We start from the raw sequence: 26,242 nt of genomic DNA, 5'->3' as shown, positions 1-26,242 counted from the left end.
CACCATCTTGGCTCACTGCAACCTCCACTTCCCAAGTTCAAGCCATTCTCCTGCCTCAGCCTCCCAAGTAGCTGGGAATACAGGCATATGCCACCACGCCTGGCTACTATTATTATTATTATTAGTAGTATTTTTAGTAGAGATAGTTTACCATGTTGGCCAGGCTGGTCTTGAACTCCTGACCTCAAGTGATCTGTCCATCTCGGCCTCCCAAAGTGCTGGGATTACAGGCATGAGCCACCGTACTTGGCCTAAATTCTCATAATAGGAAAACAATAAACTATGGAACACTCCTTGGTAGATTTTTGTATAATCAAGAGCATTTATCCAGGCTACATACCAACAGGGAAAACATGATACACTATTAAGTAAAACAATAGGACATTAATCTGTATATATTGCATAATTAAAACTATGTAAATATTTGTATCTTTGAAAAAGACTGAAAAACAATTATATATGTTCAGAATCTAATCATTTCCCACTTCCTTCAATGCAATGGCCTTTGTCTCTTGGGAGAGGAGGGCACTGGAGTCCTAGTCTAGGGGTGCCCAGCACCCCAGTCTCTCACCTGCAACACTGTAACAGCCCTGCACTGGTCTCTCTGCTTTCACCTTTTCTCTCTCCAACCTCCTCGGCACTGGTCAGCTAGAGAGGTCCTTCAGAATGTGAACCAGCTCATGCCCCTCTTCTACTTAGAACCCTAGGAGGCTTCCCGTATCTCTCCAACTAAAAGCTGCCTGCCATGGCTGTCCAGGCTGCAGAATGTCAGCTCGCCTGCTCTGATCTGCTGCTCGGTTCCCTGCCTAAGCCTGCCTCTCCAGCCATGCTGGCCTCCTGGCTGCTCTTCAGGCACACACTCCAGTCTCAGGGCCTTTGCATGTGCTGTTTTCTCTGCCGGGAATGTGCTCCCTCCCTCCTTCATGGCAGTTCTTCAGAGAGGTCTTACCTGAGCTCCTTATCTAAAATAGATCCACTCCCTCTTTTTGCTCCCAAACTCTATATTTATTTATAGCACTTATCAACACCTCCCACAGTACATTTATTACATCTGCTACTTTCTAGAATGCAACTTCCTTGAGACCAAAGACTTTATGCTTGATTCTCTCCCACATTCCCAGTACCTAGCATAGAGCCTGACACATAGTAGGTGATCAACAAACACCTGCTGAATGACTGTTGTACTGAGTAACTATCCAATGGGGGCTGTAAGCTACATGTGGGCTTTTTTTTCTTGGGTAACCTCCCCTCCTTAATCCTTTTGGCATAGGCAGACTCACAGCAGGTACCCAACAGAAGGTAAGGTGGCTGATCATTTTTCCATAGGAGGCCTCCATGGCACACAGTGTGGAAAGTGCATTCTGTGAATTAGAGGAAGCAGAGCATGGCGGCTAATGGAACTGGCTCTGGGAGGTCAAATTCTGGCTTAACACCACAAGCTGGGCAGCCTTGGGAAAATTATGAGAATTCTCAGGGCATTAATTTTTCCTTGTGTAGAAAGAGAAGGATAATGACAGCTCCTATTTCCCAGGGCTGGGGAATAAATAAGAGAATGCCCATAAAGCACTTAGCAAGCACAGTGCCTGGCATGGAGGTGACAAGCAATGAGAGGCAGTCAAATTAATCAACAGCCACATTTGTGCCTTTGTCTCTTTCAAGTTTACAACGTGCTCTTATATACATGCTTTAGTTGATCTGGGACTTTGAACATTTTATAGGTAAGAAAATTGGGTCAGAGGAAAAAGTGCTAGCTCACAGAACACAACTGAATTTTGCTAGAACTTCTGGTGCTCTTTCTTTCAGAACACAAGTGATTATTACTGCTGATGTGAATCAAGGTGATTTGGAGCCAGGTGTGCAGTCTCAGCTACCAGAGAGGCTGAGGCGGGAGGATCGCTGGAGCCTGGGAGGTCAAGGCTGTAGTGAGCCATGATCATGCCACTGCACTCCAGCCTGGGAGACAGACCAAGGCCCTGTCTTGGGGGAAAGAAACATTGGATGGCCCCACCGGAGTCCCAGACTCTAAAGTGTTTGCCTAGTGTAAGGCTGTGGATGGCAAATGAATTCCAAAATGAAATCAGCCAGCCAGCCACGGGCTTACAACCTAGTGGTGGCAGAGAGTGTACAGTCTCCCTCATCTGCAGCTTTTTCTCTGGATGAGGCTTGAGAGCAAGTCTGGACAGGCAAACCATCTCTCAGTCCACCCAGGACTTAAAATACTTCATTGTTTTCCCAAAAGGGAAAAATAGCAAGGCCCTTTCTGTAGTTTCTCCTGCTTAGAGTTGGGTGGCAGCTCTATGCAGCAAATGCTGACTTTGGTGTTTGAGATCTTTGATACCCTGTGACCTCTGAGCTCTGACCCAGGCTGCCCCTGACAACAAAATGTTTCCTCCCACAGGTAATCAAGGGAGAAGGCCCAGCAAGGAGCTCTTGGCCTGGCTCAGTGGAGGCTCTGCCACCTTTCCAGGATCAAAAGCCAATGGAGGTGACATGGTGGGGAAAAGATCTACAGGGGTCAGACATGGAATTTTAGAACCACAAGGTTCTAAACCATGGGCTCTCAGGAGTCATGGATTATTAAAACTGCAGCATCTGAGAGACCAAAACACTCATGACTTAGAGCACCTTAAGCCTCATGGTGTTGGCAGAGATTACATCGGAAGGGAAGGGTCAAAAGGTGCTTCTCCACTGATAATTCCGATGGCTTCTGGGCGCTGGGCATCTTCTATGTGGTCAGAACCTTGGCAAATGTTCCCTTGTGAGAATATGGCCTGAAGGCTCCAGCTGCAGGAGGAGGCTGGGAGAACAGGCTTTGGATATCAACCTAATGCCAACATTGTACCAACCAGGCCCCACTGGGGCAAGAAATCAGAAGAGATTTGATGGTGCTAAGTTTGCAGTGGCCACCAATCACCAAAAGACTGTGAGAACAATACCATGATAGTCTGACTTGATGGTATGTGCTCCTTGCCAGGAACATGCTATGTGAGTGGCACTTGGTCGCCCACAGAGCGCTGCACAGCACTACGACCAATAACTTCCATTTGCATAGTGTTTACAACACAGGACAGTGTTCATCCCCCAAGCTCCAGAAATGGCCTAGGAAGTGGGGGACAACAATGGATCTGGCCAGGCAGTAGGGATGGCTCTTGAGGGCCACACTGGGGGACACCCTGAAAAGCTGCCAAAAGACTCACACCAGCCCCAGCCTCATCCACATTCAGTTAAGGTCACTTTAGGTACCTACGTTAATAGAATCCACTGATTTTCAAAAACTACAGAGAGTTCTAGGGTAGTCATGACCTTGTATCAAAATTATAGAAATCTCTCTATAAAAAATCTCTCTGAAGAGTTCAGCATCCCAGGCTGCTCAGAGCAGAATGGACCGAAAGATGGAGGCTGGACTGCTTTGCCGGTGTGAGACATTCCCCGAAGAGCAGGAAGTACGTGCAATGGGAGATGCTCCTGCTCCCAGGAACTTGGAAGTCCTATGCCCTGGGATATGGAACGTCTCCCTCCTCCAGGGGTCCCTGGCACTCTTCTCCATCTTTGCCAGGTGAGAAGAGGAGTTTGCAATCCCGGAGCACCTCTGGCTGCCAGGCCTGGCTGGAAGGAACAGCTCAGATTCTGGTCCCTCCAGGATCAGAGGGCCTGGTGCTCAGGCCAGAATCAGAACTCGTCCCGCAGCTGAGGGGGCCTGTCCATGCCGAAGAAAGAAGACGGCCTCCCCTGGAGGTCCCGCTCCCGCTTCACAAAGGCAGTGAAGGAGGAGACACAGTTGCCAATAAAGTGGTCGGCTTGGCCGAGGATGTACAGGTCCACCTGGGCCACCTCAGGCTTCAGGCTCACCACCTTCACCTGCAGGAGGAAGGGCAGAGCATATAAGCTGGAGTGGCTGCAGGCCAAGGCCTGCCATCCATACCCCCAACCTTCTTCCCTGGGCTGCAGTTATAGACACAAAAGGAGGGGCAGAGAGGAGGAAGATGTGGTTCAGTGACTGAGGGAAGCATTGCCCAGCTGTTGCTTAGGCCCACCCCACCGTTCCCCGCTCCAGGAGCCTCAGCTCCAAACAGACCATTCACGCCTTCATGCCTTCACTTGTGCTGTTCCCTCTGCCTGGAATGCTGTTTCTTCACCCGTTAAAATACCGACCAGACTTTTTTATTTTATTTATTTTTTAAGATAGGTTTTTGCTATACTGCCCAGGCAGGTCTTAACCTCCCAGGCTCAAGCAACCTCCCACCTCAGCCTCCCAAGTAGCTGGCACTACAGGTGTGCACCACCACGGATGTGGTTAATTTAAAACAATTTTTAAAGAGGAGAGGGTCTTGCTATGTTGCTCAGAATGGTATTGAACTCCAAGATTCAAGTGACCCTCCTGCCTCAGCCTCCCAAATAGCTGGGATTATAGGCATGAGCCACTGTGCCTGGCCTGACGAGACTTATGGCTAAGCTCAAGTTCTGTTTTTCCTAAAGCCCTGGCCTGATGGTCTTCCCCACCAAACCATAGGGGAACAGAGAGCCCCACACCTTCCAGTCCTGGGCTGGATGCCTCCGTCTCCCATCTACCCCAAATCCAAGCCCAAGGTCTGTCCAATCTACCCCCGAGATATTCCCCAAAGGTGAACCCTTCTCTTGAGGGACCGCCACTCGTTGGGCCCGATCATCACAATCTCTTGCCTGATGGACTGCAACAGCCTCTTCCTGGTCCCCTCACTGCCTCTCCTGGTCTGCTCACCACAGAGCAGCCAGAAGAAACTTTTTGAGATAACCTTGCACCTGTCCTTCCCACCCTCCAAGTAATGATGTCCTACTGCCCTTCAGATATGGGTGACATATTGTGAACGTGGCCTACAAGGCCCTCGTTGGGCCTCTTCTTATCCCACCCCCATCATTCCTTGAGCTCCAGCCCCTACCCAGGCTCCTGCCCTCCTCAGGGCCTTTGCGCATGTTGTGCCGTTCAGGGTGCACCTCCCTTTACCTGGTTAGCTCCTAGCTCTCCTTCGCATCTCGGCTTCAGTGGTACCTCCTTGGGGAAGCGCTCCCTGGCCCTCCAGCCTAGGCCAGAGTCCTCTGCTCTTCACTCTTGCAGAACCCTGCTGCTCTACTTTGGAGCACACATCTCTGCTTATAGTTTCCACTCCTTAGTGATTCTCTGATTAGCATCATCTCCTGCCCCTGACTGGGGCTAGAGCTGTGTCGGTTTGCTCTCCACTGCTGGCCAGGTGCAGCACAGAGCCTGCCCCAGGAAAAATCTGGTGAGTGGACAGGTGAATGAATGGACCTGCCCATCTCTCTAGCAAGCTCCTGAACCTACCTTGTGACACACGTTATTAGCTCCCTGCAGTCTCTTTTCCTGGGTCTAGAATGTGAGCCCTGGAGGGCGGGACCACATTTTATTTATTGGTACCCCTACTCAGCACTGGACCAGCTTAATGGAGGAGCAAGGCTTAGTTCAGGATAAGGGTGGCCTCTGAACCCATGGAGAAGGGAGTTGAGGGGTGGGGAGGGACGAGAAGACTGGCACAGGGACAGGAAATAGAAAATGGCAAGAGATTCAAGGTGCAACAGATACAGACTCCAAAAACTCACAAAAAAACTCCCTGGGACTCTCCAAATGCTTCAGCTTAGTACAGAGGTAGTTGGGGGTTGTAGGTAGGTGAGGGGAATGTGGGCAGAGTTGGGGCTGAAAGTGCTTTGCTGTTCCACAGAGATTTCTGATGTAACAAGAATCATCATCCTGCTATCTGGATTGTAGCAAAGAAATAATACCAGTTTAATCATGGCCAAAATCCCCCAAACAATTCCGCTCACATTCTGAAACTTACCCACTCTGTGTCATGCCCATTATAATTAGCTCTGGGACTGCTTGGGTAAACTCTATCCTTTCTTGGGACATTGGTTTCCTCAGCTATAAAAGAGGGTTTGGGTTAGACGACCCCTGAGGTCTCTCAGCTCTGATTTTCTCTTAATTATATCTTTCTTCTGTAATTATTTATTTAATAGAGATGGGGTCTTGTTATGTTAGGCCGGGCTAGTCTCGAACTCCTGGCCTCAAGCAATTCTCCTGCCTTGGCCTGGGATTACAGGCACGAGCCACTGTGCCCAGCCCCAGCTCTGATTTTCTGTTCAGTGGGTGGGGAGGAGATTAGAATGTGCTGACTTAGCACTTCCTCTCTGCACTGGAGCTTCCTGTGTATTTGGGGTGAGAGAGAAGGGGAGGCCCTTGATATAAAGCTAATGGCACCCAGTGTCTGCCTCTTAAGGCCTGCACAGCATTTACGGTTTTCACTCATCCTACAAAGTCCTATGGAATGCTTAATACTAATTCAGTCATTTTATCAATACGTACTCACTCATTACCTGAGTATTACTCTTCACTGATACAGTAAGCACTGACCAATAACATTCTAGTATTTACTCTTGTACTGAATACTCACTATTCATGGCTTCTTCAAGGGTTTATAAGCACAAAGATCCTTTGCTTCCTTCATCAGCCACCAATTTCTACTATTGATGATAGTTAACTTTATTGAGCACTTACTCTGTAGCAGGAACTGTTTCAATTTCTTTACATCTGACCTTCACAACTGCCCTGTGAGATAGGTATTGTTCAATCCCATTTTATAGATGAGGAAACAGAAGCACAGAGAGGTCAAATAACTTTTTCAAGGCTGCACAGTGGGTAAATTCAAGTTATCTGACTCCAGAGTCTCTTGTTATCAACTCCTCCACTATACTGGATCTCTCCCCAGAGCCCATTCTCTACATCCTCATTCAACAAACTGACTGCCTACTAAGTGTCAGGCACTGTCCTAGACACTGGTGATGGTAAAGCAGGGTTTCAGTCCCAAAGAGGTTGAAGCACCAGGCTAGACACCAACGAACGTAACAGTAAGTCAGCCTTGGATCCTGCCTTCAAGGAGCCCACAGCTCCTGGGAGGAAATAAGACATGGTTCGACACCAGTCTCATACAGTCCAGAAAGTGCCCAAGAGAAGAAATGATACAGGGCCGAGAAGGTTCCAGCGGGGACATGCGAGCTCCAGGAGCGGACGAAAACCTGGAAAGACTGTGGAGGAGGCCTCTGAGCTGGGGTTTGAAGGAAGGTAGGAACTGGAGAGGAATGGTAGATCCAGGCAAAAGGCTTGTAGGGGAGCCCATGAAGCATGCAGTGGGCAGTGGGACCACCCTGACTCCTCCTTTCATTCCCTTCCTGCTGCACTCCCACCTGGCCCGCACATACCTTCCCTTTGAAGAACTGTTGGAGCTCAGGCACATAACTCTCGGAATCAGTAGCAACATAGACCGACTGGGCATCCAGTGACTTCACCCAGAGCTTCACAGACCTCTGGATCTCCTTCAGGTCAGGCAGGCACATAGTCATCGTGAGAGGGGCCGCTGTGCTGCGGCTATAGCCCACACACTGCGGAGAGGCCATGAAGTGCGAGCCTGCAGTCCCGTCCTTCAGCATAGCACAGGCATTTTTCTATGGGGGGCAGGGAACAGGGTTAAATACTGGCAACTGCCCTGGTAAGTGGAAAAAGACAGGCTATACAGGAAGACCCTAATTACTTTTTTTTGCGATGGAGTCTCACTCTGTTGTCCAGGCTGGAGTGCAGTGGTGTGATCTCTGCTCACTGCAACCTCTGCCTCTCGGGTTCAAGCAATTCTCCTGCCTCAGCCTCCCGAGTAGCTGGAACTATAGGCACCTGCCACCATGCCCGGCTAATTTTTGTATTTTTAGTAGAGATGAAGTTTTGCCATGTTGGCCAGGATGGTCTTGAACTCCTGACCTCAGGTGACCCACCCGCCTTGGTCTACCAAAGTGCTGAGATTACAGGCCTGAGCAGCTGTGCCTGGCCTAACTACGCTTTTTTTTTTTTTTTTTTTTGAGACAGTCTCGCTCTGTCACCCAGGCTGGAGTGCAGTGGTGTGATCTCGGCTCACTGCAAGCTCTGCCTCCTGGGTTCATGACATTCTCCTGCTTCAGCCTCCCGAGTATCTGGAACTACAGGCGCCTGTCACCACGCCTGGCTAATTTTTTTGTATTTCTAGTAGAGACAGGGTTTCACCGTGTTAGCCAGGATGGTCTCTATCTCCTGACCTCGTGATCCGCCCACCTCGGCCTCCCAAAGTGCTGGGATTACAGGTGTGAGCCACTGTGCCCTGCCCCTAACTACATTTTTAAAGAAAACATTGAGGACCAGGCGCAGTGCCTCGCACCTGTAATCCCAGCATCTTGGGAGGCCTAGAGCTAGGCTGATGGCTTGAGCTCAGGAGTTGGAGACCAGCCTGGGCAACATGGCAAAACCCCATCTCTACAAAAAATACAAAAATTAGCCAGGTGTGGTGATGTGTGCCTGAGGTCCTAGCTACCCAGGAGGCTGAGGTGGGAGGACCAGGTGAGCCCAGAAGGTGGAAGCTGCAGTGAACTGTGATTTTGCCACTGCACTCCAGCCTTGGTGACAGAGTCTGGAGACCCTGTCTCAAAAAAAGCACTGAGGGAGGAAATGCACCAAGAGTTAACAGTGGTTATTTCTGGGTGGTGGGATATTGGCTTTTTGAAACAAAAATTACTTTGCTTGGTCTTACTGCATTATCTGGGACATTCACTGAATTCTGAACAGTGGCAGTGCTAACAGGCAGCCTTATCTGATTCCCAACTACAGTGGGAACACGTCCAACAGCTCCCCAGGAGGTATGCCATCTGCTGTGGTTTCGAGAGATAGCCTTTATCAAGGTAAGGTGGGTCCATTCTATTTCTGGTTGGTTATGAGTTTTTATCATGAACAGGTGGTGACTTTTATCAAATACTTTCTTGGCCTCTATTGAGATGATCATATGATTTTTCTTCTTTGGGTGTTAATATAGTAAATTTCATTACATTCTTGTGATAGATTTTACATGTTTGTGTTGTGTGCTAATATGTTATTGGGTTTGACCTGTTAATATTTCACTTAGGATCTATGCATTTGTGTTCATAAGCGAGAATAGGCTATAATTTTCTGAGCTGACCTTATCTGAGTTTGGTATTAGTGTTATGCTAGCTTTATAAAAAATAGCATCTTATATCTCTTCATGTTGTAGGAAAGTATAGATGGGAATTACTATTCCTTGAATGTTTGGTTGGAGCCACTCATAAAATATCCTGGGTCTGGCTCCCTTTCTTTGTGGGGGTGGGGGGAAAGGGGAGAATTTAGTGGGTAAATGTAAGATTACCTCATCAATCGGCTATGAGTTAATTTTAATTTTAGTATTTTTCAAGTTTTCTGCAATGAGCATTTCTAACATATCTACGTATCTTCATAAGTCAATTAAGGCAACAGTCTACACTGATTCTGTTATTTTCACACAGAGGTGAAAACCTCATTGGAATACGAGGACTCTGCACATTTAAACAGCCTCCAAATTCTGGAAGGATGACATCTTCATTTCTTGGGAGCCACGCCTCATCTCCATAGTTTGTTTTTCAATACGGAGTCTACTAGCCAGACACTGAGCTAGGACAGGGGACTCCTGGACTGTGGCCTCTTTATGGCTTGCTGCCTGACCTGGGGTCTGGCATGATTTCTCAGTTTACCTATCTGTAAAATGAGGATAAAACAGCAGCTGCTACAGTGAGAGCTGGCCGGCAGGCACTCCGGAGTTACATTTTGATGTGTACTGCAGTGGGATGATGGGACACAATCCCACGAACCAGGCCAAGCAAGAGCTCTCTGCTCTGGCTGGGACGCAGGGCCAATCCCTACAGGCCGGGGCCCGGGCCCTGCTCAGGGACACATCCAAGTTAGCTAGTGAGAGAGGAAGGGGGAAGTTACCCAGTCAGAGCCAATACGTAGATGAATGCCCACATAGGGCCGGACAAGGTGGGCGTGAATCTGGGCTTCTCCCGTCCTCACCATTTCGTCTGACCATACCATGTACTTCTGCAGTGGTCTGTGTTCCTCCAGGACAGGGAACTGGGCCGGGGCTCCCGGCAGGGCAAGCACCGGATGTTCCTTTGGAGAAAATCTAGACAGGAGATGGAATGAGGGAAGTCAGAGGACGCACAGAAAGCCTGGCTGCCACCCCCACGGAAAAAAGGATGGTGTTGCACCATGCCCCAGAGACCCTGCGGAGGGGCCCCTGTAACATGCAAGAAGCACGAGAGGTTGTGAAATACCAACGGGCTGATAAGGAACCTTGGTGGCGGCGGCAACAGGCACAATATGCAATACTGTCCCGCCGCAGGGAATTTACAACCCTCTTTGCTTGTTTAACAATTAAAACTTTACAGTAGAGCATTCCAACCTTTTATATGTCACGCTGGCTTCCAATCTGTGGTGCGGTAATTCACTCCAGGGTGGGGTGTCTGGACCAAGCCTTTGCCCTTTTACCTACACGGCGGGACTGGGACGTGCAGCTGCTTACAGAAGCAACAGCCAGGTCACACTCACAGGGACTATGTACACTGGATTTGAATCGTTCATTCAACATTTAAAAAACATTTATTGATTGCCTACTATGTATTGGGGCCTGGGGGAAAACAAGACAGGAAGGGTCCCTGCGCTATGGAAGGGAGCAGAGGTCTGCAGGTGCCCCTATCACACCCTCCCAAGCCCCTGCTTCCTCCTTCATACACAGTACACCTCATAATTATTTCACATCTGTTTCTGCTGTGGGAAGGCAGTGGTTACAGTGTGCGCAGAATAGTGTCTGGCATACCCAAGAGCTCGGTAAATATTTTTCTTTTATTTTTCTTTTTTGAGACAGGGTCTTGCTGTCACCCACACTGGAGTGTAGTGGCTCACTGCAACCTCCGCTACAGGCTCCAGAAAAGACCCTCCCACCTCAGCCTCCTGAGTAGCTGGGACTACAGGTACGTGCCACCAGGCCCAGCTAATTTTTTATATTTTTTTATAGAGATGGGGTTTCACAATGTTGCCCAGGTTGGTCTCGAACTCCTGGATTCAAGTGATCTGCCTACTTAGGCCTCCCAGTGTTGGGATTACAGGTGTGGGCCACCGCACCTGGTTAATATTTCTTGACTGAACAAATGAGGAGCAAACCTGTGTTCCCTCTTCAGCTAAACCCAGACTACGTCTCAGCAACATGAAACACCTTGTTGTTCCATGTTCACAATGCACTTTCAAGTTCTAGATCTCTGTATACTTCTCTCCAGCTGGAGTGGGGAAGTGCCTTCCGCCAGCCAAAATCCTTTCCTTAAAAGTATGAAATGGGAACAGCCATTCTGGAAAACAGTTTGGCAGTTAGGTATGCAGTTACCTCATGACCCAGCAATTGTACTCTTAGGCATTTATCCAAGAAAAATGAAAACTTACGTTCACACAAGCCTATATACCAATGTCCCTTGCAGCTTTATTCACAAAATAGTCCCCAACTGGAAACAACCCAGATGTCACTCAACAAGTAAATGGCTAAACACACCGCAGTACACCTGTATCATGGAATATGAACCCCACCAAAATAAGGAACACACTATCAATACAGGCAACAATTTGGATGATGTCAAGGGAATTATCCTTGGGTCAGGGAGGGTAGGCAATCTCAAAGGTTATGTATTGCATGGTTCCATTTATATAAACATTTTAAAATGATAACATGGAGAAGAGAACAGAAATGGAGAAGAGATTACTGGTTGGCAAAGGTTAGGAATGGGGTGTATATGTTTAGGGAGGTGGGTGTAGTTATAAACTGGCAACACAAGGATCCTTGTGATAATGGAACCATTCAGTGTCTTAACTATGGTAGTGGATACACAAACCCACACACAATAAAACTGCACAGAACTAAATACATACACATACACACACACACACACACACACAGAGGCATGCGCTCACACACTCAGAAGTAAGTACAAGAAAACTGAGTAAGATGGGTGAATTGTATCAATGTCAATATCCTGGTTGTGATACTGTACTATAGTTTTGCAAAATGTTACCATTGGGGGAAATTGGGTAAAGGCTACATGGGAGGTTGCTGTCTTATTTCTTACAACTGTATATAAATGTACAATGACCTTAATGAAAATTTCAAGTAAGAATTATGAAATATTTCAAACCATTCAGGCAAATACAGAAAATAATTTAATAATTTATATACCCATGACCCAAATCAGCAGATACTAACTTTGCTTTGTTTCAGGCTTAAAAAAACAAAACAAAACAAAACAAAACATACACACACCTAAATACAAGCTCATCCTGCCATCATCCTTCCCAGAGGGTAATGTGTTTTAATGTATGCTTACACTTTTACTATAGGCATCAAAAAGGAGGGGAGGGTTCTTCTGAGTGCTTTCTATGGACTGAAATGATGAGGAATGTAGATTAAGCCAGAATGCTTTGTTCCAACGTTGACTATGCCACTAGCTAACTTGGGCAGGTGACTTCACCACTCTGTGCCTTAGTTCCTCATCCATATAATAGAGATAACAGATAACAGTTCCCACATCATAAAGCTGTTTTTTTTTTTTTTTTTTTTTTTAATTGTGGTTGGGTGTAGTGGCCACTCCTGTAATCCCAGCACTCTGGGAGGCTGAGGTGGGCAGATCACTTGAGCCCAGGAGTTCAAGACCAGCCTGGGCAACATGGCAACACCCCATCTATCCAAAAAAATCAAAAAATTAGCCGAGTGTTGTGGTGTGTGCCCGTGGTCTCAGCTACCTAGGAGACTACGCGGGAAAATAGCTTGAGCCTGGAAGGTTGAGGCTGCAGTGAGCCATGATTATGCCACTGAACTCCAGCCAGGGTGACAGGGTGAGACCTTGTCTCAAAAAAATAAAAAATAGTTGGCTAGGCGTGGTGGCTCATGCCTGTAATCCCAGCACTTTGGGAGGCCAAGATGGGCCGATCACGAGGCTGGGAGATCGAGACCATCCTGGCTAACACAGTGAAACCCCACCTCTACTAAAAATATAAAAAATTAGCCAGGCGTGGTGGTGGGCGCCTGTAATCCCAGCTACTTGGGAGGCTGAGGCAGGAGAATAGCGAACCCAGGAGGCGGAGCTTGCAGTGAGCTGAGATCCGGCCACTGCACTCCAGCCCGGGTGACAGAGCGAGACTCCGTCTCAAAATAAATAAATAAATAAATAAATAAATAAATAAACAAAAAATAAAAAAGTTGTATATATTTAAGATATACAATATATTTTGATATACGTGTATGTAGTTAAATGATTAGTACAGTCAAGCTAATTAATATATTCATTTATAGGGCTGAGAGGATTAATGTATTAAAGCAAAGCACTTAGAACAGTACCTTGGCACACAGAAAGCGCTCAGAGAATGCTAGCTCTCATCATCATTATCATCACATTGCATATAACCTAGTTAAAGGTTACATACAAATCTAATCAACTTTTTAAAAATTCAACTTTATGTTTCAGAGACTTAGCCATGTTGATCATGTGGTTGTATTGGCTTCTCTAAAAGCTTTCCATTTTGTACAAATAAACTGCAATTTACCTACCTATTTTCCTCTTGCTGGACAGTGAGGTCATTCCAATCTTTCCCTCACACAACAGTGCTCTGACAGACATGCCACTCATTCTCCACACCCAACACTGACCGCTTGCTCAGCAAACACCTTCCACACCTCCAAGGTCAGTCAGAATTCCCAAGCCTCACCTCCTTAGGGAGGATTTCCTGTCCCACTTCTCTTGCTGCCTTCTGCACAACAATATGCCCCGCAGCCATCTTCTCTGCCCATGGAACTGTCAGCTGGTGAGGCTGGGGACCTGAGCAGCCTGTTTGCCATTGCTCCCACATAACTATCCAAGGCCTGTGTCACTTACACAGGCTTTGGACCAGTGACAAGAATGTGTTCCTTGATGGTCCAGCTGGGTGACACTTGTCTTGCTAGACTCCAGTTTTCTTTTTTTTTTTTTTGAGATGGAGTCTCGCTCTATCTCCCAGGATGGAGTGCAGTGGTGTGATCTCGGCTCACTACAACCTCCGCCTCCCTGGTTGAAGTGATTCTCTTACCTCAGCCTCCTGAGTAGCTGGGATTACAGGCACGTGTCACCATGGCCGGCTAATTTTTGTATTTTTAGTAGAGATGAGTTTTCACCATGTTGCCCGGGTTGGTCTCGAACTCCTGATCTCAGATGATCCACCCGCCTCAGCCTCCAAAAGTGCTGGGATTACAGGCGTGAGCCACTGCGCCCGGCCTAGACTCCAGTTTTGTTTATATACATAACTGTGAATTGTTTATTGGGCCTCATTATGTGACAGGCAATGCTCCGATTGCTTACGTATATTAAGTAATTTGATTTTCACAAGAGCTCTGGGAGGGAAGTGTACTGTCATTCTCATTTTACAGATAAGGAAACTGAGGAACAGAGGTTATGTAACATGCCCAAGGTTGCACAGCCAGGAATTGGTGGAGCCAGGATTTAAATCCGGGCAGTGTGCTCCAGATCCTACATTCTTTTTTTTTTTTGAGACAGAGTCTTGCTCTGTCACCCAGGCTGGGGTGCAGTGGCCGGATCTCAGCTCACTGCAAGCTCCGCCTCCCGGGTTTAGACCATTCTCCTGCCTCAGCCTCCCGAGTAGCTGGGACTACAGGCGCCCGCCACCTCGCCCGGCTAGTTTTTGTATTTTTTAGTAGAGACGGGGTTTCACCGTGTTAGCCAGGATGGTCTCAATCTCCTGACCTCGTGATCCGCCCGTCTTGGCCTCCCAAAGTGCTGGGATTACAGGCTTGAGCCACCGCGCCCGGCCCAGATCCTACATTCTTAACTACTACCCCTCACTCCCATCTCCTCCACCCCTGACAATGAGCTGAGTCTGTGGCTTAATCTGATTCCCAGCCCCAGCACAGGCCTTATCCCATGGTAGGCATGATAAATTTTTTAGAATAAACGAGAAAGATTTGGGGACCTCACCAGAAAGACCAGATCAGGCTGTCAGAGGTTAGAAAAGGAAGGAACTCATGTTACCTGAGTACCTACTAAGGGCCAGGTCTTCAGCTAATCTTTCAGATGCTACCTCAAAGGATTTTCAAAGGAAAACCAGAGTAGATCTCCCGGAGGGGCTGGAACATTGGGATAAATCCAGGATGTGAGCCCCCCGGCCACCCTCCGACCTCTTGGAAAGCACCTGCAGTCGACCTTTGGTGAATTCCAGACTTGGAATGTGTGTCCCCTCTACCTGGATCTGGACCAGCAAAGAGCTGTCCCAGTGGGACAACATCAGCTCAGACCCAACAAGCAGCGAGAGGCTAAGGCTGATCTGCTCACTCACTCTTGGTGCGGTAGGACAGCGCTGTCTGGAAAGAAAGCCAGGGGAACAGGGACCTTGGCTGGAAAGAAAATCTTGACCAGCTCCACCTGCCCGGTGACTGCTCACCCGTGGTCAGGTTCTTTGCCTACTGCTATCCAGCTGAAGTGGGCTGGCTTTCCTGCTGCTGGGCCCAGTGAACCTCTGGGGTTCTTCACCACCATGCCTGTGCTGCTGAGATTCTCCAACAAACTGGGACTTCTCTGTATACAGCATGTATTTATGTGTCCAGTGTCTATTTGTGGGACCACGAGTGGATGAACCCCATATTGAGTGCAGAAGACCCAGGGACATGAACAAGGCAGGGCCTTGTTCTGGATGTCCCTGCCATGAAGGACTGTCTTTCCCTCCAGGTCTCTGCATGGCTGGCTCCCTCTCACTCTTCCAGGCTCATTCTGGTTCCCACAGGGAGGCGGCAGCAGCCTGGGAGAATGACAAGCCATGCGCTCAAATACCTGGACCATTATACATGAGAATAGTTTGGCATGACGGTCCATTGCCTTCCGACAGTCAATGTGCAGTAAGTGTCAGCTGAATTAGAGCTGTGCCAGGCTATTCACAGGCTCAGAACCATCAGAGCTGGAAGGATCCTCAGAAAGTATGTGGTAAAGAAGAAATACCTCTTACCCTCCTTCCCAAGAACCCAGTTTTCAGCTGCATACATGGCAGCCTAAAATAAAGACACTTCTTATCAGCCAAACATACCCCGGGGGGCGAGGGGGGAAAGAAAGACAGACATTTCTAAGTACTTCTTGCAGGTAGGTATGGCCCATGTGCCCTAATACTAGCCAATGAGATGTAAGCAGAAGGGTTATAATGAACTTCTGGAAAAGCTTCTTAAAAAGGGAGGATATGCCCTTTTGCAACTTTTGTCCCTCCAGTTGGGATGTGATGGCTGGAGCTTCATCTGCCATCTTGGCCCATGAGGTGACACAAAAGCTAATGCTGGATGGCTGAACAAAGAGATGGAAGCCTGATTTTTTTTTTTTTTTTGAGGTGAAGTCTCACTCTGTCGCCCAAGCTAGAGTGCAGTGGCATGAACTCAGCTCATTGCAACCTCCGCCTCCCAAGTTTAAGTGATTCTCCTACCTTGGCTTCCTGAGTAGCTGGGATTACAGGCGTGTGCCACCACGCCTGGCTAATTTTTTTTTGGTACTTTTGGTAGAGACGGGGTTTCACCATGTTGGCCAGGCTAGTTTTAAACTCCTGACCTCAAGTGATCTGCCTGCCTCTGCCTCCCTAAGTGCTGCGATTACAGGTGTGAGCCACTGCACCCAGCTGGATTCTTGATGACACTATGGAGCCCAGGCTGGTCTTGAACTCCTGGGCTCAGGGGATCACCTGCCTGGGCCTCCCTGTAATCCCTTAAGATTACAGGTGTGAGCCATCATGCCTGACAAGCACTTCTTGAAAACTCTGAAGATAGCTTCAAAACCACTCATCTTGCCCATCCCCTTCATTTTATAGATGGGACATTGAGGTCAGAGAAGGGGAGCAGCTGCCTAATCGCACAGTGAGCTTCACTCTCTGATTCCATTTTTCTCTCCTCTCCAAGGACAAATTTGCATAGCAAGGAAGTATCCTGTATCTTAAGAAATGTTTAATGTTAAATGTTCATAGACATTCAAATTCATCCCTACTAATCATTCACGGGCTTCTTAGCAGATTGCCTCACAGGGCCTACAAACCTGAGTGTTTTGACCCCCGCCCACCTTCTGATCTCCTTTCCTGTGTGGCAGATTAAAAGTGGTCATCAAGTCTTTGAACCCCTTCCCATTAGGTGGGCTCTGCCTCCTCCCAATAGCACCCAACACAAGTGACACTGTGCCGGTTTCCAGATTCAGTTGTTAGGGAGCCCGCAGTTTCTATTTTCTGTCTCTTGGGACACTCACTCCCTGAATGTCCCCTCTCAGAACACAGGCGCCATGCTGTAAGAAGCCCAAGCCATATGGAGAGGTCATGTGTATACATGCTTGTTGGTGGCCCCAGCTTGGCTCCCAGATGACAGCAGCATCACCCACCACACATGAGGGGGACTTCCTGGACATGTAGCTCAGTCTAGCCTTTTTTTTTTTTTTTTGAGAGAGTTTTGCTCTGCTGCCCAGGCTGGGATGCAGTGGCACAATCTCGGCTCACTGCAACCTCGACCTCCAAGGTTCAAGCGATTCTCATGCCTCAGCCTCCCGAGTAGCTGGGGTTACAGGTGTGTGCCACCACGCCCAGCTAATTTTTTATATTTTTAGTAGAGACTGGGTTTTGGCATGTTGGCCAGGCTGGTCTTGAACTCCTGGGATCAAGTGATCTACCTGCCTCAGTCTCCCAAAGTGCTGGGATTACAGGTGTAAGCCATTGTGCCCAGCCATGGTCAAGCCTTTAGATAACTTGAGCCCTGGATGGGCATGGTGGCTCATGAAGTAATCCCAGCACTTTGGGAGGCCAAGGCAGGATAATTACTTGAGGCCAAGAGATCAAGACCAACCTGGGCAATAAAGCATGATCCCCATCTCTACCAAAAAAGGAGGATAACTTGAGCCCTAGCTGACAGCTGACTGCAGCCACATAAGACCACAAGCAAGAACTGCCCAGCTAACTCAAGTGTCCATCAGTAGGTGAAGAGATACACAAATGTGGTATATACATACAATGGACTATTAGTCTTAAAAGGACTAAAATTTTGATACAGGCTACAACACTGATGAACCTTGCCACATGAAATAAGTCAGACACAAAAAGATACATATTGCATGATTCCAATTCTATAAGATACCTAAGTACCTATGAGATACCTAGAGAAATTCAAAGACAGAAAGTAGAAAAGCATTTACCAGGGGCCGCGGGGACATGGAAATGGGAGTTATGGTTTAACGGGCAGAGTATCTGTTTGGGAAGATGAAAAAATTCTAGAGATGGATAGTCGTAATGTTTGCACATGTGAATGTACTTAATGTCACTGAAGTGTACACTTAAAAATGGTTAAAAATAATCCCAGCACTTTGGGAGGCCGAGATGGGCGGATCACGAGGTCAGGAGATCGAGACCATCCTGGCTAACACGGTGAAACCCCGTCTCTACTAAAAAAATACAAAAAACTAGCCGGGCGAGGTGGCGGGCACCTGTAGTCCCAGCTACTTGGGAGGCTGAGGCCGGAGAATGGTGTGAACCCAGGAGGTGGAGCTTGCAGTGAGCTGAGATCTGGCCACTGCACTCTAGCCTGGGCTACAGAGCTAGACTCCGTCTCAAAAAAAAAAAAAAAAAAATGGTTAAAAAAAGTTCCACTAGTATACATATATACACACCAGTAACAATTTTTGAAATCTTGTGTTTTTAAATGTTTAGAATCGATCCTGCCAGCAATATTTACCAAACTGGTAAATATTGATACAAATTACATCTCAAAAGGACAAGTTTTTTAATTAAGGAGGGGTGTCTTTTTTTTTTTCTTTCAGATGGAGTCTCGCTCTGTTGTCCAGGCTGGACTGCAGTGGTGTGATCTCGGCTCACTGCAACCTCTGCCTCCCAGGTTCAAGCAATTCTCCTGCCTCAGCCTCCTGAGTAGCTGGGATTACAGGCATGAGCCACCATGCACAGCTAACTTAGAAACGGGGCTTCACCATGTTGGTCAGGTTGGTCTCGAACTCCTGATCTCGTGATCCGCCCACCTCGGCCTCCCAAAGTGCCAGGATTACAGGCGTGAGTCACCGCGCCTGGCCGGGGTGTTTCTTTTCTAAGATAGGGTCTCACTCTGTCAACTAGGCTGGAATGCAGTGGCACAATCATGGCTCAATGTAGCCTTGAACTCCTGGGCTCAAGCAATCCTCTTGCCTCAGCATCCACAGTAGCTGGGACTACAGGTGCATGCCACCATGCCTGGCAAATTTTTAAATTTTTCTTTTGCAGGGACAAGGTCTTGCTATATTGACCAGGCTAGCCTCAAGCGATTCTCCTGCTTTGGCCTCCAAAAATGTTGGGATTACAGGCATGAGCTGCTGAGCCCAACCAAAATGAAAAAGTTAATTATTATTTGATTATATATATATTTATACATATATATACACACACACACACACTGATTTCATTTTAAGCTAATATGTGTAGATATGTATGTGTATATATAATATACATATAAATGTGTGGGGGACACAAGTATACACATCAAAATGTTAATTTTTTTTGGAGAAGTAATGAATTACATGTAAATTTTTCTTCTTCATTAAAAAAGAAACCTCTACGCCAGGCATAGTGGCTCACATCTGTGATCCAGCACTTTGGGAGGTCGAGGCAGGAGGATCACTTTAAGCCAGGAGTTTAAGACCAGCCTGGGCAAGATGACAAAACCCTGTCTATACAAAAAATAAACAAAATTAGATGGGTACGGCGGTGTGTGTCTGTGGTCCCAGCTACTTGGGGAGTTGAGGTGGGAGGAGCTCTTGGGCCTGGGAGGTCAAAGCTGCAGTGAGCTGTGATGGAGCCACTACAATCCAACCTGGGTAACAGAGTTAGACCCTGTCTCGAAGAAAAAAAAAGAAAAAGAAAAAAGAAAGAAATCTCCCACCATATCTGAGGGTACTCATTGCCTCAGAATAAAGGTTATTCATTCCAAGAAATAGATGTTTAACCTGAATTTAAACTTTGTACGCAGGGATTCCATAAAGAAAACGGAAAAATGAAAACCCAAAAGAATTGCCCAGCTAAGCCCAGTTAACCCACAGTCCCATGAGAAATAATAACTATTGTTATGCTACTAAGTTTTGTAGTGATTTATTATGCAGCAACAGATGACAGCAACATCCTACCATTCTCTCACTCACTGTGTACCACATTGCCTTCTTTCTGCCCCCTCACCATACCAAGCTTATTCCTGCCTCAGGGTCTTTGCTCCTGACTTCCTGCTGTGAACTACTTTCCCTCTAACTCTGACATAACTGGCTCCATCTCATCCTTCTGGTCTTAGCCCTGCCAATCACATACCACCTGTTTAACATCCTTCTAAGCACCATGTCACTCTGGAACTATCCTATGTAAAAGTTTATTCACTATCTCCCCTGTTAGACTGTGAGTTCCATCGGGGCAGGGACCTTATCTGCCTTATTCTGGCCTGTATCCCCAGCATCCAAACCAGCCCTTGACGCTCAGGAAGTGCTTCTTAAGTACATGTTGAAGGCAGGCAGGCAGTTGTCCAGAGACTGTCAACTCCGTTAAACTCCCTCCAGGGACCTCATCTTCCCTACTAATTTTCCTTTCCCAAAAACTTGGCTGTAAGGCACAAACTTCCTCAAACCCTCATGTAATTCTTACAACTCAATGAACTAAAACAAAGCTATGGGGCAATAAACAAGTGTTTCAACAACACTCCCCATGCACCATTGTCCTTTCTCTTCCTACTAGGATTGTGTGCTTTTTCTGGCTTTTTGGAATTTGCTTTTGGAGCTGCTTTTAGAGTTGGTGGCACTTTTTTTCCCCCTGGCATACTGTCAACATGGGCAAATCTCCATCTTTTGAGGGCAGGTCTGCCTCTGGCAACAGCTCCAGTTCATTCGGAGGTGAATGGGGGAGAACCATGCAGGCAGACGAATGGGAGTGTGTTATCTGGGATCAACAATGAAGAAGATTTAAATCTGCCATGACTGAGGATCCTCAGTAGCGCATGAACTAGGTGCAAAGGCAAGTCCCAGAAAGGAACTGGCAGCTGTTAAAGGCACAGCTATTTAATCCATGGTGATTAAGAACAGGTGCTTTGGGACTGGGCGCAGCAGCTCATGCTTGTAATCCCAGCACTTTGGGAGGCTGAGGTGGGAGGATCACTTGAGGCCAGGAGTTTAAGACCAGCCTGGGCAACATAGCAAGATCCTATATCTACAAAACAAAACAAAATATTAGTCAGGCGTGGTGGCACATGCCTGCAGTCCCAGTTACTTGGGGGGCTGAGTGGGGAGGATTGCTTGAACCTAGGGATTTGAGGTTACAGTGAGCTATGATCATACTACTGTACTCCAGCCTGGGAAACAAGCAAGACCCTGTTTCAAATATAAATATATAAAATAACTGGTGCTTTGGATTCAGACTTCCTGGGTTCAAAACCAAGCTCTGCAACTTCAAGCTTCATGACCTTGGGCAAGGGACCTTACTCCTTTCTGTTTCAATTTCTCTAAGTGTAAAGCATAGATGACAGTAACAACCCACAGACTCAGGGAAAGAGTAAGTGAGTCAATACCTGTGAAGACTTAGAACAGTGTCTGGCACATAGAATGCACTAAATGAATCTTAGCTGTTGTTATTTATTAAAGATTTACAGGCCGGGTGTGGTGGCTCACGCCCGTAATCCCAGCACTCTGGGAGGCTGAGGCGGGCGGATCACGAGGTCAGGAGATTTGAGATCATCCTGGCTAACATGGCGAAACCCCGTTTCTACTAAAAATACAAAAAAATTAGCCAGGTGTGGTGGTGGGCGCCTGTAGTCCCAGCTACTCGGGAGGCTGAGGCAGGAGAATGGCATGAACCCGGGAGGTGGAGGTTACAGTGAGCCGAGATCGCGCCACTGCACTCCAGCCTGGGCGACAGAGCGAGACTCTGTCTCAATAAATAAATAAATAAATACATACATACATACATACATACATACATACATACATATATACATAAAAATAAAAATAAAATAAAATAAAGATTTACAAACAGACCCGAGCTGTCCACTCAACAGCTCAATGACCTTGGGAAGTTATTTAACTTCACTGGGCTCAGTTTCCTCGCCTATAAAATGGAAATTGATAACAATACCCACTTCATGAACTATCTCAAAGGCTTAAATAAAATAAAGCACGTGAGCAATAACACTGACAGCCAACACTGGCTGGCTGCTTAGTGCGGAATATGCACTTCATGCACTACGAAGCAGATACCATCAGTGCTGGCTCAGGGCTCAGGACTGTTTCACTCCTCGGCCTGTGCTTGTTTTGTTTTGTTGAGACAGGGCCTTGCTCTGTCACCTGGGCTGCAGTGCAGGGGTACCATCATGGCTCACTGCAGCCTTGATCTCTTAGACTCAAGTGATCCACCCACCTTGGCCTCCCAAAGTGCTGGGATTACAGGCGTGAGACTCATTTCTCTATATCTGTTTACCTTTGGCCTATTAAATGCCAAGTGCTTTGACCACATATGAATTAGTATGTTCCTTGCACCTCCTAACCAATATCTGTCTTCTAAGCCCACGATCTTTCCTGCCATGCTATAGCATTAAGGACAAGTACACTATGCTGATTATTGTCATTGTGAGATCATAGCTCCTAGAAAACCAGGGCCGGTCATCCTCATTTTCACACATCACCACTGGCCTCTGAGTATTATGTCTCAGACATGACAGACGCCCTATAAATGTTTCATAGCCTGTGCCCATGCCCTGCTAACCTATTTTTTTTTAAACAGGGGCTAATGGAGTGCAATTAATAAACACATCCAGTAATTATCAAGATGACATCATTTCTCGGTCTGCACCTGAAGATGTTCTCTAGAAGCTGCTCCCAATTTCACCTTGTGAAGAGTAAGGTAACACAGGAGTGATTCTCACGCCTAGAGGAGGAAATTGAGACTCATGTGACTGCAGAATGTTCTTTTTATGACATCCCTTATCAACCGATAAACTCTTTCTCAACCTCATGGCAGGTCAACGTTCCACCGTGTCAGGCGTGGAGATGGGAACAGATCACACAGGATTCCAAGTTCAACAGACAGAGCACCGGCACCTTTGGTCTCATACATCAGGGTGGGGAAGACCGAGAGAGTGCCAGAAGGTGCTGAATACCCACGAGCTCCCTGCCCCTCCCCTAAACCCAGCAACCCTACCCCCTCCAAGTACCTCTGGCTCCATTGTTCTCTGTAGGAAGCACTGAAGGAAATGCCTGTAAAAAGCTCAGACTTGTTGAAACTCACATGAAACTGATCCCAGAATGGGCCAAAGGGGTTTCCTTCCTGCAGAAAGAGAGTGGTGGAAAGCTTACTGAGGGGGATGGAAAGCCATTTGGGGATGGGGCCAGTAGGTGGGAAAACCTGGGTGATTTGACTCAGGCCAAAACACTCTCACAGGATGGCCTAGGAGGAATGTCACTCTGTAATTCCTGGGCCAGGGACTGAGGAGATGCCTCGGCTTTAATTCTGGTTTCCAGCAGGAAAGTCTTTCCTGTTCACATGTCACACCCTGCTGACCCGGCAGCACTGATGACGGTCTGGGGAGAAGCAGACCTGAACCAAGGACTAGAGCTTCAAGAGACATTCAAGATTGGCTAATCCAATGCCTTCATTTTCAAGATGGAAACCAAGGCCCACTGAGGGTCAGACACTTACCCAAGGTTACAAGCAAGTAAGGGCACTACTGGGGCTGTGAGCTAGGTCTCCTTTCTCAAATTTCATGGTTCTTCCAACCACTTTCCTAAGACTTTAGAACATACACCGAAAGACATATTTGGGGGTTGCCTTATTTCCAAAGTGCCAGAAATGCACAAATTTCTTCTAATAAGATATGACAGCCTCTCATTTGCCTGCTGAGATGCAGGAAAGTATTCAAGTTAAGTGGGTAGACAATGGTGCCAAATTACCTAAGGCTGAATCCCAGCTCTACCACTTGTTTGCTGTGTGATCCTGAGTAAGATACTGACCCTCTCTGTGCCGTCCTCAGTGTCCTCTCTATGAAGTGGGGATATTATAAGTATTCTCTTCATGGAACAGTGTGAGTATTAAATGAGTTGATACACGTAAAGCTCTTAGCATGGTATCTGACATATATAGTAAGTGCTACGTGAATATTAGTTATTAGTACTGATGTGACACTTTGCAGTTTATAAGCACTCTTTCACCTGGCCCTCAAGACACTTTATGAGTGAGACAGAGCAGGGACTGGCATCTCTATTTTGTAGGTAGAAATGAAGGCTCAGAGAAGCAAAGTCTTCTGCCCGAGGTGATGCTGCTCTACTAACAAATGCCAGAAACAGGACTTAAATCTCCGTTTTTCTACTCTAAGTCCTTTCCCTGCATTTTGCCATGACATAGTCTTGGGGGCCTAGAGGACATGGAACAGGAAGAAAGGGACCCCGAACCCACAGGACCCACCTTCATGGGGCACGTCTTCTTATCTGGGCTTCGCTGGGCTGCCACCTCAAAGCAGTATGCCACCCGCTTCTCAGGGGGCCAGTGGGTGGGTGCCAGCTTCTCCATGAAATCCTCCAAGCTGATGACCCGATGGTAAGCCTGGAGGGGCTCCAGCTTGAAGTACTTCTGGTAAGACACATGGAGCTGCAGGAAAAGGAGGAGCAGAGGTCCCACCTCAGTGCCCTAGAGGCTACTTTAGACATTTATTAAAACAATACACTCCAGGCCAGGCGTAGTGGCTCACACCTGTAAACCCAGCACTTTAGGAGGACAAGGCGGGCGGATCACTTGAGGTCAGGAGTTCAAGACCAGCCTGGCCAACACGGCAAAATCCTGTCTCTGCTAAAAATACAATAAAATCAGCTGGGCATGGTAGTGAGCACCTGTAGTCCCAGCTACTCGGGAGGCTGAGGCAGGAGAACCACTTGAACCTGGGAGGTAGAGGTTGCTTGCAGTGAGCCAAGATCATGCCACTGCACTCTAGCCTGGATGACAGAGCAAGACTCCGTCTCAAAAAAACAAAAACACTCCAAGATCAAGACAGTTCAGACTACATGACAATGAAAAGTTTTCATCAAAAGACGCCAAAGTTAGGATAGAGACAGGTTAGGGGGAGAGTCTGCAAACTAAAGAACAAACAGTAACATCCCTGTGTTAAAAAACACCTGCTAATCTATAACAAAAAAAGATAAATGATGCCAAGAGAAAAATACAGGCAAAGGTTAGGGGTAAACAACTCACAGCAAAGGAAACCCAAATAGCCAACATACTCAGAAGATGTCTAACCTTACTAGTAATTAGGAAAAAGCAAATTACAATTATAAAAAGGCATCAATTACTTCTCACTCATGAGACTAGCAAAAACTGAAAAGCCTAACTTGTGGGGAAATGGGCACTCTTGTACACGGCTGGTAGCAGAAGTCTACATTTTGGGGCAACCACTTTGGGATCCAATCAGTGAGTATCTAATAGAATTTAAAATGCTCCTTTTGGCCAGGTGTGGTAGCTCATGCCTGTAATCTCAGCACTCTGGGAGGCCGAGGCAGAAGGATCACTTGAGGTCAGGAGTTCAAGACCAGCCTAGACAACATAGTGAGACCCTGACTCTACAAAAAATTTAAAAATTAGCTGGGCGTGGTGGTGCACACCTGTAGTCCCAGCTACTAGGGAGGCTGAGATGGAAGGATTTCTTGCATCTAAGAGGTTGAGGCTTCAGTGATGTGTGACTGTGCCACTGTACTGTAGCCTGGGCCACAGAGTAAGACTCCGTCTCAAAAAAAATTTTTTTTGTTTTTTTAATATACTTTCCTCTTCTAACTATCTGCTCTAGAGAAGTACAGAAGTTCTTGCACTTTGGACCTGGAGATCGGTACCAGGATGCTCAGTGCCACAATGAAAGTATAGGAAGGAACATCAAAGGAGTCACACCAAATATACTATATCCACAACAGTTTTTAGGGAACAGGACTAGCCCCAGGAGTCAAAAAGAGACTTCATCATTTACCAACTTTATCTGTAACGCTTTATTTCTTTTATTAACAAAAAAAGAAGATGAAACAAAGATGAGAAAGTGTTAACAATTATCACTTCCAATGGTGGGTACATGGTTGGTGGTTGTATTCATCTATGTATTTTTCTCTTTTTTTTTTTTTTTTGAGATGGCGTCTCACCTATCACCCACGTTGGAGTGCAATGGCGTGATCTCGGCTCACTGCAACCTCTGCCTCCCAGGTTCAAGCAATTCTCCTGCCTCAGCCTCCGGAATAGTTGGGGCTACAGGCGCACACCACCACGCCCGGCTCATTTTTTGTATCTATAGTA

At 47.1% G+C, this 26,242-nt stretch overlaps 1 protein-coding gene across 4 annotated transcripts in view; it reads right to left on the bottom strand.

Annotated features, from left to right (window-relative positions):
- Positions 1-302: 302 nt before the first annotated feature.
- Positions 303-26,242, bottom strand: part of POFUT1 (protein O-fucosyltransferase 1) — a 31,957-nt gene continuing 6,017 nt past the window's right edge. Inside the window, exons 3-8 of one of the 4 annotated variants that reach the window (XR_013399774.1) lie at positions 24,383-24,565; positions 23,136-23,248; positions 9,821-10,013; positions 7,246-7,488; positions 4,982-5,239; positions 303-3,858 (exon numbers count right to left, since the gene is read on the bottom strand). Coding sequence is in view for 3 of the 4 variants with exons in the window: in XM_028828299.2 (XP_028684132.2) it covers positions 3,670-3,858; positions 7,246-7,488; positions 9,821-10,013; positions 23,136-23,248; positions 24,383-24,565 (921 nt within the window). In the remaining variant the exon portion in view is untranslated. Of the gene's footprint in view, positions 3,859-4,981; positions 5,240-7,245; positions 7,489-9,820; positions 10,014-20,028; positions 21,140-22,774; positions 22,850-23,135; positions 23,249-24,382; positions 24,566-26,242 lie in introns of those variants that run through there. The other 3 variants (XM_028828299.2, XM_077951417.1, XM_015149265.3) reach the window with 3 other exon arrangements.

The sequence above is a fragment of the Macaca mulatta genome, chromosome 10, assembly GCF_049350105.2.
Source record: "Macaca mulatta isolate MMU2019108-1 chromosome 10, T2T-MMU8v2.0, whole genome shotgun sequence".
NCBI lineage: Eukaryota > Metazoa > Chordata > Mammalia > Primates > Cercopithecidae > Macaca > Macaca mulatta.
The sequence above is the reverse complement of the archived record's forward strand: the minus strand, read 5'-3'. Positions and strand labels throughout refer to the sequence as shown.